A 17,092-nucleotide genomic window follows, 5' to 3' on the forward strand; every position below is an offset into this window, starting at 1 on the left:
TGCAGACGGCAGCGCCGGGCTGAATGCAAACAAGTCCTTAAATTGTTTACTTTGTCTAGGAAGGGATGGTGGAAGGGACGGATAAACTTTTTCCCCCCTTGGCTATTTTTTTTCTGAGTGTTTTTCATGTGGTAAACCTCTTTTGTTCACTTTATCTGCATTTTTCTCCAATTGTGTTTTAAATCACATATATCATCACCTTTTCTTTTCAATGGCTTTATGGATAACGAGACCATTGAATACTTTTTGAAAATTAGGTGAAATTGGCTTTTCTGCTTACCGATCATGAATACAGATCTTTATGCTAGGAATTAAACATTGAAAAAACTTAAAAGCTTATTTTTATTTGTCTGCTTCTCTAGCCGTAAGGTTTTTTTCCCCCCTAAATCTTTAAAGACAAACATTGTAAAAGTTACTATTTTTACCTTTTTTGAAATATTCTGTTGTTCCAGTGAATCATACTTTTGCTGGCTCTTTCTCTGGCGAGCCCTTACACCCTGAGTCACTGCAGACCTTTCGCTTCGAGTGGATATCTGCAATATTTCTCTCCCACGGACAATTTTATCCGCAGTGCGAGATCAATACTCACCCCTGCATCTAAATCATGCATGGGGGGTTGGGGATGGGTCTGATTCCTTGAGATTTTTGGCTGCAGTAAAAACCATTAAAGAGACAGCATCGGGACTGGGGTGGTTCTTCAGAAAGTCCCTGTAATGCATCTTTGCTTATCGTTGCTCTTGCAGCTAATGGTGCTGTTAACCAGCACTTGTTGGGAGAAGATTTCTCCCATCAAATTTATAGGGCTTTTTTATGAGAGATACAGCACTTCCAGGTCTACAGGGTTCTCCATCCAGGCTTATTTCCATAAGTGCTGTGACTGCCAGTAGATCAGCCACCTCTGCCCCCTCTCTCTCTCTCTCTCTCTCTCTCTCTCTCACTCTCTCTCTCCCTCTCTCTCGCTCTCTCGCTCTTTGGCTTCAGCTTTAAGTGGCTCTTGCCAAGAGGACGGCGGCTAGACAATGTTTTTGCTTGCTTTTGTGTCAAATATGTGAAGACATTTAATCACAAAACATAAATCTTTGTGAACCTTGGTGACCTGAACCATCGGAGTGTCATTATTTGCTACCTCCCGGTCATGTTTTGTGCAGAAGTTACAGTTATAAGCAGTTATAACTCTAATTAGATGTATTGCTGAATAGCATACTTTACACGAACACCTGAACATGCTCAGTGCAGACATCTGGGCTGCTGTTATTGATAATTCACCCTAATAATAATAGAAATAGATATGTGACATTCACAGAGTTGATAACATAATATAAGTTCAAAAGTTGCATCAGTATCTATGCAAGTTCCTTGTTTTCAGCATTACACGGATGCTTAACTCAATCTAATGAGTGCTGCATTTAGAAGTCTTCAAGGTCAGAATCACGTAAAACGCAGACATTCCATTGTTTTCAGCAACATTCCATTGTGTTCTTCCAACTCACTGTATGGCACTTAAGGCTGCTTTAAAAAACTGACGAATGTTACTCCTGAATATGTGCTCATAACTCAGCGATGACTGTATGTGTGTTTGTCTGTGAGCACAGTGAAGGGTCTTTACATTTTATCTGTGACTAATAGTTCTAGACACATTTGATAACAGGTTGTAAACCTGTGCAGAGTAATCACTATACAGTGGCGCATTAAAAATGCCAGAGTGACTGTCCTTATTCTGATCCTCATTCACTTTCTCTCTCTCTCTCTCTCTCTTGCCTGCTGTACAGAAGCTGCACAGTCTGAAAGTCCAAACCAGCCCAGTGAAGGAGACGTTAAAGACCAGCCAGAAAATGGTGAGTTTCTGTGTCATATGTGCAGCCGGAGAATCTTTTCCATGAATCTTTTACATCTTTTCTCATAACTTTCCACTACAAAAGAAAATGAAATGTTATAGTCAAATTAATCCCGAAATTAAGAATCAGTGGTCTGAAAAAGAAACAACTGTTTGATGAACAATTGCAATGCATTAAATGAGAAAGCTCATTGTTAAAGATAATACTAACAAAAATTAATGTGGGATTTGAGACAGTATAAAGATGTGAAATCTTTTCTTATAGCATCTGTGTTTAACGCTGGATGGCCATGCGATTGAAATGTGAAGCGGTTCTTAAATAGAAATAGTGCTAGTCACCACTCGTACCACCACCGACAAAGAGCTTGTGCATCCAGTTCAGTCTAGTTGTATTTTTCTGATGAGTGAACAGTATAAGACAGAAAGTTTATCATCTTCATTAATCTGACATACACTAAGTCGGATAAGACTGTAGAAATACCTTAAGTATACAAGTACAAGCTTTAAGCTCATTGGCGAGAGTGTGTATAAGCCAAAGGGAGGCACTATTTATTAAGAATATTGTGTCTGTAGGGAATGTGCGCATCTGGTGTGAGTGTGTGCGCTAGCTCATAGCCATCCACTGTGCTAGTCTCACTAACTTTATCTAAGACCCGCTTACTATCATTCGTTGCATTATGCTTATGCTGGTCAGTAGTAATGGTGTTGTTCTGATTACTCTTTAGTAGTCCAGTAGAGGCACAGGCAAGGCTAAACTGGAAACAATGAGCCCGTAGACTACAGAGGTTTGAGTTTACAACTCAAATCAGGCAGTACACACATGTAACTGACTGCCCTGATCCAACTCATCAGCTAATGAAGCTCTTGAGTCATCAGACTAAAATGTTCAATCTCCTGAACCGAACCCACGAAACAGCACCGTGATTAAATAAAGCAGAGAGCGAAAGATCAGAGCACTTATCTTGCCGTGATATATATATATAAGATCTCTGCGCACGTCCAACCCCCCCGCCCCCCCCTCCCCCCGCCCCCATGACTCTGGACTCACTTACAGATTACTGCACATAGGTCCAGTCTGGTCTGTTTCTGTGCAGCTGTTTCTGTGCCCTTGCGTATGTTGGCCCTGCGTGTCCCGTGGCTGCTGTTTACTCAGATTAGAGCACACACACACACACACACACACACACACACACACACACACACACACACAGTTGAGTTGCGTGTTCAGCTCTCTCACCGCATATGCAGATGACCTCCTTCTACTCATCTATTTGTGTTACTCAGGATTTTCTCTTTGTCATTCACTCGGGCACATTCTCTTTCTGTTCAGAAAGTCTAAACACCACTTTTTATTTATTTGTCTTTCGGATTTGCCCTGTTATAAATCATACAAATCCACTTCATCTGCAGTCTGTCACTGTGGGTGGTGTATTCGTGACTAGCCAGTGCCAGTGGCGAATACACCACATTCACAAACGTACAATCCACTACTTCAATAAGAATAACAAAAATAATTTATTATAGAATAATTATAATAGAGTCGTTATTTTATAATAATAATGATAATTATAATAGTAATAATAAGAGCTGGTACAGTGTGTAATGTTGCGGCCTCGAAGTTCTGGGGTTGTAAAAGAGTTTCTCTGGTTTCTCCAGCTTCCTCTCAAATTATTGGGCTGTATCAAGCAGCAAAACCAACTAATGATATTTTAATTTACTGGAATTTGGTTAAGAATCCTTCGACACATCATTAAAACCTGGAAGCACAATGCTGAACTTTCCACATGGAGAATGTCTGGTCAGAAAATCATCAATTGGAATCAGTTAAACAAATTTCGTTAAATTGAAATAAAATCGACAAGTGTTATGTTTAATAGTGAAAGTAAGATCATTTCCACACCCAATGTGATGAGAACTCAGAGGATAAAACAGGTGTGTGGCCATGAGAAAACCATGTGTTAGTGAGAATAATCAGAAAGATGTCTTCAGCATTTTTCCTTTGCTTTTTTTCTTCCCTGATGGCTCAGGCATTATAGTCAGGACTTAAATTATGAATGAAAGGTTTTGGGAGCATGAGGAATAATTTTCACACATGACCTGGCCACCACATTGTGTGCTGCAATAAAAAACAACAACCACAACTGCGTTGTAAATATATCGTAAACTACACATTTAATCAGTGATGTTTTTACACAAATGTTCAGGTCTAAGGTTTCAGAATCAGTCGACTCAAAGTAGAACATGAATGAACGTGAAATGTATTTTTGTTAAAATTAAAATATTTAAATGATATTTACATTCAATTCTAACTGAGATTTAAAATATTGACTTTGACGCTGATATCCCTGGTCAGAACTGACCCTATGAACTTGCTGGTGACCTCAGCCTGCCACTCCCGCACACCTCCTCACTCTCATTCTCACACAGGGAAAAGTGTGATTGTGCTTTTTTTCTAAAGTTTTTATCTCTCCTAAACCTTGTCCTAGTACACCATGCTACGTGCCATTTCACTCAGCAGAATGGTGTGCTCCAGGGTCAAGAGCAGTCATTGCACAACACACAGGCCATTAGATAAGACCAGAGGATATCCCGTCTCCTGGGTTTTCCACCGGACAGACAGACCGAGGGTGGTGGGCTAGGAAAGACAAAAGACAGGTGGAGTCATAGTGGTGACAGAAACAAGTAGTACTATTCTGCTTGAAATTAGCAGGGAGTAGAGGAACAGCATCGGTATCCACCTGTGTGTGCAACCTATTGTAACTGTGTGTGTGTGTGTGTGTGTGTGTGAGAGAGAGACTGCAGGCAGTTAAAACCCTGTTGCTGTTGCTGTAAGAGCGTTGTTTGTGTCTCAGTGCTGCTGTTAAAGACAGACCATGGCTCCTCCCTACTGTATGTGTGTGTGTGTGTGTGTGTGTGTGCGCGCAACAGTGGACACAGCTGGGAGTGATTATCCATGTTGAGATATAGAGGCCCGCCCCTTCCCTTGCCCCCTACCTCCCTATACAAGACACTCATGCTAATGGCCTCAGTGAACTTAACTGTACATATGTACTCTATACTGGAACTCCAGTGACGGAAGAGCCCCCCCTCTTCTCTCTCTCTTCCTCTCTCTCTCTCTCTCTCTCTCTCTCTTTCCTCCATGTTTTCTTAGCTCCATTGCGTCATCCCTCTGTTTTCCAAAAAAAATGTGTGCTTCACTTCTACCCAGTATTATTGTTCTTACAGTATGTACAGCTGCATGGAAACTTTGACTCTCTCTCTCTTTCTCCTACACACACTTTAACTTTGCTTGTTCTTGTTTTTTAGTCTTTCTTGATAATTTTCTCTCCATCACATGCATGTTCTCCAACTTCCTTTTTCGTAGACCCCAAGCTCCTTGAGTTTAAGGCGCATCAGTGCAGCCGTGCTCTCGGGAGGCGCAGGCTTTCCAGCTAACGTCAGCACTTTCTATCCCAATGAGCCGCGAATATCCCTTGCCATGTGCTTCGTTTTTCTCTTTTTATTTATAATTCCCCTCATCCACATGTTGTACGTCTCTATATCGAGGCCGTCATTGCTAAACTGTTTCCTGTTGAGGGCTTTTTATGGCTTTTGTCACCTCCAAGTCGCACAAAAGCCCGTTTAATAACTACATCAGCTCTTTTCATGATTCTTCTTGTAGTTTCCTGTCTGCTGTACAAGAGGAGAAAGTGCCCCAGGTGTTGGATAAGCTACGTCTGGTTTTCTGTGTGTCATCTTTGTGCAATTATTTTAAATTTGTTATTTTTGTTTTTAAGATTTTATTTATTTTAGCAGACAGTTCAGATTAAGTTTTATTGCTTATTGTTTACATGCAAACATTTCCCCAGCACAAAGATCATTCGAAATACAGATTCTGTTTATAAATTTCCTCGCCGGAGTCCACATTCTGGATTTCTCCATATATGTAACTTCCAATAATCCGAATCAAATCCATGTGTATGTAAGGAAATAGTGATTGGTGTCATTACGAGCGTAACGTTTAGAGGTTAGGGATTAGTTAAAAATGGCTGATATGATATGCAGCCGCAACCGTAACAAAGTTACCAGTTCTAGTTAGTTTTGGCTGATTAGGCAGCTTAGGTTGTTAGCTGTATATTTAGTTTAACTTTGGAGATGTTCTGAAAGATATGAGGTCGACATGACTGCATGCAGTTACAGGCAAAGTGTGACATCATTTTGCATACCAGTTAATATGACCCATCATGTAAAGTCAGGTATTATGTTGCACTTGGTTAGTTTGGTACATTGAACCAGGAGTCCTAGAAACGCATAATTCTAATTACCCAAAATGTGTCTTAATACCTGATTTCATGTGATGCCTCAAAAATGTCCAAATGATCATGCTCTTATTTTAAGCTATAATACCGCTTTAGTAAAGTACTTTAATACTTTAACGTAATATTGCCGATTAAATATTTAAAATTCAACATGACATAGATCTAGTTTGTTTTCACCAGCACTTTATCCTTCGTGTTTTTCCTCAGTTGTCCCTGAGAGATTTAAAAAAGTAAGTAGTTGATGTCATTCTGCACTTTTCTAAAAAGCCTTTTTAACTTTGGAAACTTTGCTGTGACCAAAAAAATGGAAATGGGAGCTGTTTTTAAAAGCATTCCTCAGCGCCCCTTAGAATTACCAGAATTAATATGTGTTAATACAAGTGGTTGAACATTACGCTGGCGCTCTGAAGCTTTAGGGCTATTCCTGTTTGTAAGAAAAGAACCATCACTGTGACTGATTGTGCAGTGTAATAAAGTCAGCATGAGTAAATAAAAATCATAGTAAAATCAGAGTGTGTGTTTGTGCGTGTGACGCTCCAGCAGTCAGCATCGGTTGGAGGACGAGGACCGAGGTGTGGGTCAGCTGCTCTCTGATCAATACACACTGTAATTGGGGACACTAAGCACCCACAGGCCCTCAGCGAGTGTGTCTTAGACAGGGTCATCACACCTGCTTATCTTTCTGTATGACACACACATACACACACGCATTGCATACGCTTCCTCTCTCTCTTTTTATACCGCTCCCTCTCAGGGCCCCTTCTGAAAAAGAGACATTTCTCTCTCTCTCTCTCTCTCTCTCTCTCTCCCTCTCTCTCTCTCTCTCTCTCTCTCTCACACACACACGCACACGCACACACAGACTCTCTCTCTGTGTTTCCACTGAGAGACTGTCTCACACTCAATGGATCTGCTCCAGATGTGATCTGCCCTCCACATCACCCTAAACACTGCCTCCATCCTTCCCCATTACTTTCTCATGTCAGTGTGTGTGACGTATATATGTCGAGATTAATTATATAATACATTGAGTCTATACCGTATTGAGTCTGTATACAAGATCTGTGCTGAGGAGAATGCCGCGGAGGATCTGGGCCTCCTACAAAAATATAGTTTTCTGTCATACTAAATACTCTTCACTATTTGGCTTTTATTCAGATAGTCATAAATAGTACGTATGTGAAAAAAAGCTAATTTGAAAGTTTAATGTTCCCACTTTTAGTTTACTGACTGATTTTTCTAAACTGAGATTTTGCTCAAGTGTTTACGCATGATAACATACAAAAAATTCTTGGATCAGAAAACCTCAAGGCACAGCTTTTCATGTGACAATGGGGACTTATTGTATGTTAAAGTAAACTACAAGGAGCTCACACACTTGCTCAATCATCTTCTACATCGCTTTATCCTGTATTCAGGGTCGCGGGTACCTGGAGTCTATCCCAGGAGACTTAGGGCATGAAGCGGGGTACACCCTGAAATGGCGCTAATCATTGCAGGGCACACACACACATACACACACTCATTCACACACTACGGGCAATTTGGGAACGCCAGTTAGCCTAACCTGCATATCTTTGGACTGTGGGAAAAAAAACCCTCCAAGCACGAGGAGAACATGGAAACTCCATGCACACAGAGACGGGAATCGAACCCTGGAGGTGCAAAGCGACAGTGCTAACCACTACACCACCGTGCTGCCCTACAAGGAGCTGTTATAGAAAAATAATTTAAAACAGGCTGGTGGTATTATTATGGGGCAAATATGAAACATTCAGACTTAATGTTGCCTTCTTGTTATGTGCATTGCTCAAAAAAGTGACTTTTGTCTTGTAATACAAATCAAGTGTAGCAGTATTCACCACATTTGGTGGTAGAAAAAAATTATATAATTTGCTTTATCTAAATAAAGTGCATACTGCATAAATTTGATATTAGTAATATTCTCTTTTTTTGGTCTCTCTTTGTTTTCTAGGACATCTGGGCTTCCAGGACAGTTTCATTACATCAGGTGTCTTCACTGTCTCCGAACTTGTCCGAGTCTCACAGAGTAAGTCAGTTATTCAAATTACTTCACTTTCCTGTTATCCCTATTCCTACAGTAAAGGTCTTTATTACAAGTTAGCAAATTCCATTAGACTTGCCAAACAGGAAAAACATTAACCTTATGTATACTATGTTATATACTATTTAATTATATTTTTGTTAGCCATGCCACATAATTCAGTTAGAAAAAGATTTTACTAAAAAAAAAGAGTAGGTTTAAAATGGTTATTGTGATAAGGACAATGTCATGGTTTGCCGATGCTTTGGGCAGTCAAATCACAGTATGACTTTTGATTGTGCAGAATAACAGAACACAGTATATATGGATGAGATAAAGAAATAAAGAATTACATGAATACTTTCTCTATATAATTTCTTTCTACACGAATGCATTATCAATAATTATAATAGCAATAATTAACAATAGTAGCATATCAACATTCCAGTCATTTGTCTATAGCATTTGGAGATCAGAAGTTTGAATTCTGATGTTTTTTATTTATTTATAGTCATGTTTAATGTTATGGACCATCCGCAATGCAAGGTAGTTTAATATTGAAGTTGTCACCACGTTGGAAAACCTCATACAAAGCACAGACTATAGAGGCTTCTCTTAAAAATGTTAAATAAATATGTTAAAGCTTTTTAATCTCCTTTCACATTATCAAGAGTTATGAATTTTATTCTCCTCCATATATACATGCCAAAGTAGTTGTGAAAGGCTGTACTGCTCTAGAAATTCAAGTAACACCATCTGACCAATCACAATCGAGATTTTTTTTTTCTCCAGATTTTCTCCCTAATTTAGTCGTGGCCAATTCCTCCCCGTCACTAGGGGGCTTCCACATTAAGGCTACTACTACCATTCAGCCGGTAGGGCCGAAGACTATCACGTGTTTCCTCCGAACTGCGTGACGCCAGCCGATCGCATCTTTTCGATCTGCTTGCTCACGCACCATTAGGGGCGGAGTAACACACTCGGAGGAAAATTATATATTTATTGCAAATCAACTGATAACGCTACTTTATTTTCTATTAAGCATGCTTGATTGACATGGCAACCAGTAAGTGTGTTGCAAGTGTGGAGAATCGGCAAGGCTGCATGTAAGAACCTGGTGAAATATAAAACCGTCCTCTAGATTTTACTCACTAGGTTGCTATTTGCTAGTTCTTAAAGAGACCTTTCAAGTGTGAACTTGAAGTATTTTAATAAAAGCTTTGTGGGAGAGACCAACGAAATCGGAGCCGTCCATGTTAAACTGAGAGGAGTGTAATTCTGGAAGTGTGTCTATATTTAAAAGTCACTTCTTATTCATACATTTTGGCCACCAGACCAACAGAAACCTAATGACAAATCAAACACCGTATGTTCAGATTCTAACACATTTTTTTCTTAGTCTTAGTATATTAGATTTTCCTGCCACAGATATATGCGCTGGACATTATGCAGACTTTATTAGCATTACAACAGCAAACCGCTGCTAATTTACATGACTCATTTTTGAAGATGTCGGCTGATATCTTTCCATCACTCAGTCATTTTATGTTCAACTTCTTTTGCTCCTAGTTAATCCTTGGCTGTATTTGTAGATGTCTCAGTATTGCAGTCGTAACTCTGATGCACTTTCACATTTCTTTCCTGTTTAATCCGCTGGAGCATGGCATCTACTTTTGCACTGGTAGAAATCAAAAACATGGCAAAATATAGATGTTATCTTACATCACAGTTCTTCTTAACTGAGCACTCTTCTTAGTAAAAGAGCATGTTAAATTATTCAGATACAATGTTATATATAAATGAATTATGTTATTATTATTATTTTCAACACTATAATTATTATTATTTAGCAGCAACCGTCTGGATGCTGGCACATTTTGAAGCAATAAAAGACATCACATTTAATATATTGTTAAATTGAAATTGTTTAGATGTTAAGAAAAATTTTTTTCATTTAAACTATGGGAGCTCCACCTTTAGCCTAATCAATATGATACCATTCCCTTGTAGTTGTAGTATTATTATTATTATTATTATTATTATTTGAAAGACACTAATTAAAACCTCCTTTTAGCTCATGATTCCAGTTTGTAATTATATATGTGGTAAATGGAAAAAACAACAAAAGTATTGCTTGCTAACAACATGCAGCACAACGGGGAAATAATCACGGTCCATGTCCCTGAACTCTACACTCTTTGGCTTTCTTAATAAAACACCCTTGGCTTTAAGCTTACCACAACAGACCAGAGGACGAGTATAGATAGGATTAAAGTGGGGGAAGACCAGCCCCAAAGAGAAACAAAGAAGGAAGGAAAGAGGAATAAGGAAACATGACCTTTAAAAATTGCAGACGTGTACAGTGAAGAGTGACAGAGCGCAGCGCAATCCATACAGACCTGTCGATTGGTGCTAACAATAGCTGATCCAAACCGCCTGTCAGCACTTACAGGATCCTTCTGATCAAAGGGCCATTGATCCCCAGTGCTCCGTGATCTCATATTGGGCCCTGCGGTGGGGAAAGTGAGGGGCGCCATAGACCTGGGCACCGAGCCCATGCATGGTGCTTCCCACCCACGGCCTTGTGCATCCTGCCAGCACAAAGACAGCATCTGGAGAGAAGGAGAACGTCCGGGTGCCACCACAGCATGGCACTGTGACAGCACACAGGAGGAGATTGGGGGGGATTAGCTCAGTGTGTGTGAGTGTATTCAGAAGTTGTGCCTGTTTAGACCTATGTGTGTGTGTGTTTGGTGTGTGTGTGTGTGTGTGTGTGAGTGTGTGTGTGTGTTGAGGCTGAGAGAGAGGGAGATATTAGTATGATTAGCACAGTCAGTGCTGCCCTGCATCCGAAGTTCTGGCATATGATTGTAATGAGATTAAGGAATATGCATAATTGATCCAGCTCTGCGGAGGCATTGGCTTTTATCCTAACATCTGTGACACGTGGGGAAGAAAGACCAACGCTGGGTGGCATATGCTTGCTGTTCTGTTCGAATCAAAAGTAATTAAAAAAAAAAAATTATTCATCCCTTCATCCTAACTTGTTCTCTTTATGATCCAGTGACACTTGACATTTATTTATATGGATGTATTTACATTTACTGTGGCTCACATTTAGGCTAATTTTATGTTCATGCTTTTGCACGCCTGCTACAATCAAATGTTTAATATGTTTATTGTCTACAGCTTTATATACGCTGTAGATTAGCTACTCTTTATATAAGCTACTCTATGAGGCCAATAAAACAACATAATAAGATGTATCAGTAAGCAAGTTGTATAACTTCAGTGTCTTGTACCAAATCCAGGGCTCCTTCAGTAGAATTCCTTAGAGCTACTGCGTGTGCTGTTATCAGTAGACTCTCTAACAGGATTGGTCCCCAAGGAGCAGCTACAGATTACAGCAAACTATGTACGCTGGTAAAGGTGCAAGCAGCAGTGTTGGTCTGTTGATATGATGGAGTGGAGTGTGTTAGGTACGGTTTCTAGGTTAGACAGCACACCCAAACCCTTGCTCTAGGTTGGACTTACAGTAAGCACGGTCCGAGTTGCAGATATGTTTCTTGAGATTTTATTTAAGCGAACAGGAAAAAAGGTTGAGTGCGGAGATCGTGGCCATTCTGAAGATGAAGGGTGGTGATATTGAATGGACGACAGGCTGCCTTAGCTCTTCCCTGTCTATACGCCCTGACCTTGGCTTTGTGCACCCATTACACAATTCAGTGGCAGCCCAATCGAATCTGCTTCTGTCGATCAATATCCTATTAAAGCGCCACACAAAAAAAAGAGGAGGAAGGCTGTGTCGAGATGGGGGGAGGGTGGGGGCAGGGAATGAAAGTCTCCATAAAGTTAGCGGTTATAGCTACGTTTTTGTAAATGGAACTCCACATAATTGGCCGGTCAATACCAAGCAGGGGTAATTTTAGAGATTGGACCCGCCCTTCTAAATGCTTCCTCCTCCCCTCAATTTCCCTCCCTTTCTCTCTCCTTCTCTTTTGCTCTCTCTTTCTCTCTCTCACTCCCTCTCGCCTAACATTAAGTGGTCGTTGAATTTCTTGACACACGATTTACTGAGAACAAGTAGCGATCGCATTCCTCCCCATGCGGCTTCTTCTCTCCAACTTTACCCTGGATTTCTTACCAAACACTTTCGTTAATCAGCCTTTGTGAAGGCTTTTATATGATGCAACTTGGTACACAGACGAGCTGAGTTAAACTACTTCCTTTTTTATTATGTATATATATATATATATATATATATATATAGTCAGGGATTCCTTTGAATGTAATAACAGTTAGATACTATTAGAGTTTGGTTATTTATTATAGTCAGAGTGTTTTTTTTTTCCTGAACATTTCCATACAACATTACTGGAAATATAGACATACTAACTTGAATAATGATGGAACAAAATTAGAAAATCAGGCATCAACTGTTTATGTCACTGACCCCAGGCTTATCCCTGACCTCAGTTTGAGAGTCATGAGAATACAGGATGAGTGTATATAGAGCCTTGCAACACAGATACACTGCATTGTGACTTGTCTGGCACAGAGAGATCTGCTGAAACGTTGGCAGGAATTTGGACGGCCCAGTCCTGGAGCGGGGACTCCTGGGATATCCCTGGGTACCACGGCTCACAGCCATACGACAGACTAGGGAAAGAGGATGAATAATGGAAAAGACAAGGGGCAGCCATCATCCAGGCTCTTATTCAGTCTTGGCCCCGAAGCCGCCTGCCCTGACAGAGCCACTGGGAAAGCAGCCACTACTCAGCCAACTCTGAGCCAACCATCTGCATGGAAACATACACTCAAAGCTCTAAAAGTGATAATGCTGTAGTGACAATCTGCTACATCTGACAAGATTAATTGTGGATAATGACGAGGTAAAGAGGCGTGAATGCGACAAGTAAACAGTTGCACAGTGAGAGCTATATTTATGAAACTTCTTAGAAGAGAGGTGATGATCTATGAATGTTTTCTGCCCTTCAGATTTTAATACAGTGCAAACCAATCATCCTCCTCCTCCTTTGCCTTCCCGCAGCGCTCCGACCCAAATCTAGGACACCCGATGCAGCTAAGCTTCAAAACATGAAGATAATGTTTCGGAGGGTTGAGATGCTGATCTAATGCTGAGTATCAATATTGACCTGAAAAGCTGAATCAATATTGAATAATGTGGTTAGGTTGCGTCATGCTCTGAATGTATAGAATGTTGACCGACATCGATGCTGTATGCATCGTGGCCAAAAGTATGTGGACTTCTGACCATCATAAACCTCGAACTGCTGCTACAATGTAACATTCGGACAGTTGTATAGACCGTCCTTGTATGCCATAGCACCTGGTTGTCCAATCTTATCTACAAAATACTAGTGAGGGGAGCAGATTTTCTTTTTAATCAAACAGGAACTAAACCTGATTCCACCTGTTTAATCTGCTGATCTTAGCTTTCAATAGACTGGTGTGCCTTCTGCTCGGTTGGAATGAAACCCGGCACCGACACCGTCCCTTTCTGAATAAGTCTGAACAAGTCTGCTGGATCGTTAAAAATTTCCAGAACTGAATAAAATACACCCCTGCCTGTTCCACCATGACTGCCATCAACACATGGTTACAAAGGTTGGAGTGGACCTGATCCTAACCCCACAGCCTAGTGGAATCACTTTCCAAAAAAGTGGAAGCTTTTATAACAGCGAAGGTGGAACCACATGAATGTCAAGGCTCATGGATTTGGAATAAGTACGTATGGGTGTGATAGTCAGATATCCACATATTTTTACCCATAAAAAGTACTTTGCCCAAGTGTATGCTTTAAATTACATCCTGGTTGTGCCACAAAATTTTAAAGAACATCAGCTTGTTCTACGTCTGCACTAAGAATTTTAGCATCACACCTGGTGTGATGGATATCATAAGACATTTGATATCTGGATGTAAAATAGAATTATACATTCCTATAGAGATTGTCTGATATTACTATGCTGTGTGTTTATAAGGGGGGGGGGGGGTGAATGGATCGCCAATTAGTGTCTTTAGTTAAGGGAGAGCTAGCTTTAGCATAAGCAAAAAAAAAAAAACTTTATATCTAATACAGACTGTATTGGTTAGCATGACACCACCGTGTAAACTGCCTTGAGTAAATTGAGATGAGGGTTCGATTCCCACCCCAGGTCCGTGTGCATAGAGTTTGCATGTTCATGTTGACTTGCTGCTCGACCTGCTGCCCCTTATGTTGATTCAGGTCGCCACAGAGTTGACGGAGCTGTTGCTGAGTTCTCTCATGATACAGATAGTTCCTCAGTTAAGGTGATGGAGAAGAACAACACAAAAGCCTTGTCATAGCTGGCTTGCTTTAGATCAATTCAGGGGAAGCTCCCATCATGAAGATCATGAAATGTGTGGAGGGGGAGATGGACAACGAGAGGCTGCATGTCCAGAGTTTTGACTTTGATTGCTGCTTTTGTTGTAAGCTACTCCAGTTATTAAAATCTGCTAAAGTAAAGGCACTTTTTTCCCTGTCCTGCTCTTGCACTGTTTAAAATAAAAAAGACCCTCCAGCGTTTGTGTCAGCATTAACCTGCATGCCTGTGTGGGTAGTGCATGCATGTGTGTGTGTGTGTGTGTGTGGAGAGAAACTGTCATCTGCATAAACTGGCCTAAGACTTCTTTACTCTGCTTATCTTGCCATATTTATCTGTTTCTTCTAACAGATAATTTTTTAACACCAACATACACACACACCTAAATCTAACCCTAACCATAACCTTAAAAGGTTACCTTCTAGGACTTTTATTTTAAAATGTTTTATTTATGTATTCTATTTTAGTATATTGTTTAGGAAAAAAGAAAGATGAAAAAGGCAGAACTGTCATATATTTCCAAGCTTGTGGAGACATTTGGTCCCCACCTAGATATCAAGACATGGCCACACACACACACACACAGACAAGTTTCAGTTTGAAATTCCGAAATTCATAACAGCATTTGTTTAGCCAGTTCTTATGTTTTTGTCTCTTTTAGTTAGACGAAAGGATTTGATTGACAGCAGCCTTTTGTTGGGATAACTCATGTTTGACTTGCCGTTGTCGAAACATCATTTTCTTGCAGGCTGTAAGTCATTTTAGAAGCAGGCCCAAGCAGAGGAGGTTTACATTGTAGCCTGAACAAATGTCATAACTTCAGTCTTCACAAAATGATCCAGTGGTTTCAAACTGACCAAATTGATCAAATTGAACCCAAATTACGCAACACGAGACATTTTGGATTCTTTTAGGGCATTGTTATACCCTCAGAAAGGCTTTTTGCCTGTAAAAAGTAGTTCCTAGACGTTGTATTTATTATTTTTTTCTTTCTTCCCTCTTTTTTTTTTTTTTTTTTTTGCTTCTCTGTCTTTACATTTTTTTTCCTTTTCTTTTTCGCCCTGTCCTAGCAGTCTTACCTCAGTCCCTTTAAAGTAACCATCTTCTCTGAGTAGGCAAAATAGATTGAAACATTCAGCTAATGTACTTTCTGCACTGGAAGCTCTGAAAGTAGTGCAGGGGAGATCATAGCTGGAGAGAGAGAGTGACAGAAGAGGAGGGAGAGGGGGAGATCAATGCTGGCCTGATAGCCACAGGCTTCATTTGGAATCCTGCGAGCAAAAGCACTTGCTAAAGCCCTTAAGAGGTAGAGACCGTGGATTACCTTTATGATTGATTTCCATTCCAGTCAGACAGAGTGCAGCGTGTTCATTTTTCTCCCCAAACTGCAGCGCCATGGACTGGTCGCTCTCCCCGTCTGCGTACTGTATGTGTGCGAGTGTGTGTATGTGTGGGCGTGTGTGCAGGTCGGCTGAGTTACTGCAGCTCAGTGCCCAGGTTAGCTCTCACACAAATTACTTCATGTCCCACTATTAGCCATGCAAATGCGGTTGGCTTTAGTGTGCCTCGTAAATAACTGGCTCCGGCACTTAGAAGTGAGAGCCAGGCCTTGGAGGAAAAAAAAGATATATTAAAATTAAAATAAAGGCATGACTCTCCGAGATGAAATTATCGAGCATTGGCAACTTCGATGGCTTTACTACATGTGGTCAACTTTTGCACCTCTATTTGGCCCGAGAGCCAGAACCCACCCTCTTTCTATCACTCTGCTTTCATCTCTCTCTCCCTCTCTCTCTTCGGGTCCAAGTTTCTCCCATAACCGTGTCCTCTTCCAATGTTAATTAGGAGGCCCATTACCGTGTCTATCAGGCTCTTCCGTGCTGTCGTCTACCCCCTCCTTCCATCCTTGGCCGGGCCGTGGGGTATTATGTATGCAGGGCCAGACCTGCTTTCTTACACGTTTACGCTGTCCTCATCAAAAATAGTGGTCTCAGTCACGATGAATATAAAGAGGCATCAGAGCTTTATGGAGTGGATGACAAAGGCGTTCGATAGAGCAGAGTGCTTGCCAGTGATCTACATGAGCAGGGACGGGAGGCTCTGCGGCTAGCTGGACTGGGGAGGAGGGGTCGGGGGGTTTTGAGACGACCTAATGCAGTTTGGCAAAACAAGGTAAAGGCTCGTGTGAGGCAAAGTGCTTATATCAGACCTGGTAATGGAGATGAACAGGGCTAAACGGAAATCTAATGCCTGGTTAGAGATTGAAGCTTTTCCCTTAACTCTTGTGTTCTTACCTTTCCTTTTTCTGTGTGTGTGTGTGTGTGTGTGTGTGTGTGTGTGTGTGTGTGTGTGTGTTTGTGTGTGTTGCAGCCCCAATTGCAGCAGGGACAGGACCCAACTTCTCACTGGCAGATTTGGACAGCTCCTCTTACTACAGTATGAGCCCAGGGGCTATGAGACGGCCCCTACCCAGCACCTCTTCTAGCAGGTATCTTTCTCTTTATATCATATTACTCTCTCTCTCTCTCTCTCTCTCTCTCTCTCTCTT

At 40.9% G+C, this 17,092-nt stretch overlaps 1 protein-coding gene across 3 annotated transcripts in view; it reads left to right on the plus strand.

Moving 5' to 3' along the window:
* nfia (nuclear factor I/A) overlaps positions 1 to 17,092 on the plus strand; it is a 118,445-nt gene that overhangs the window by 63,524 nt on the left and 37,829 nt on the right. For all 3 annotated transcript variants that reach the window (XM_053512846.1, XM_053512848.1, XM_053512849.1), the window contains exons 3-5: positions 1,770 to 1,835; positions 8,108 to 8,182; positions 16,915 to 17,032. In XM_053512846.1, the coding sequence (XP_053368821.1) occupies positions 1,770 to 1,835; positions 8,108 to 8,182; positions 16,915 to 17,032 (259 nt within the window). The remainder of the gene's footprint in view (positions 1 to 1,769; positions 1,836 to 8,107; positions 8,183 to 16,914; positions 17,033 to 17,092) is intronic.

Source organism: Clarias gariepinus, chromosome 15 (genome assembly GCF_024256425.1).
Source record: "Clarias gariepinus isolate MV-2021 ecotype Netherlands chromosome 15, CGAR_prim_01v2, whole genome shotgun sequence".
NCBI classification, from domain to species: domain Eukaryota; kingdom Metazoa; phylum Chordata; class Actinopteri; order Siluriformes; family Clariidae; genus Clarias; species Clarias gariepinus.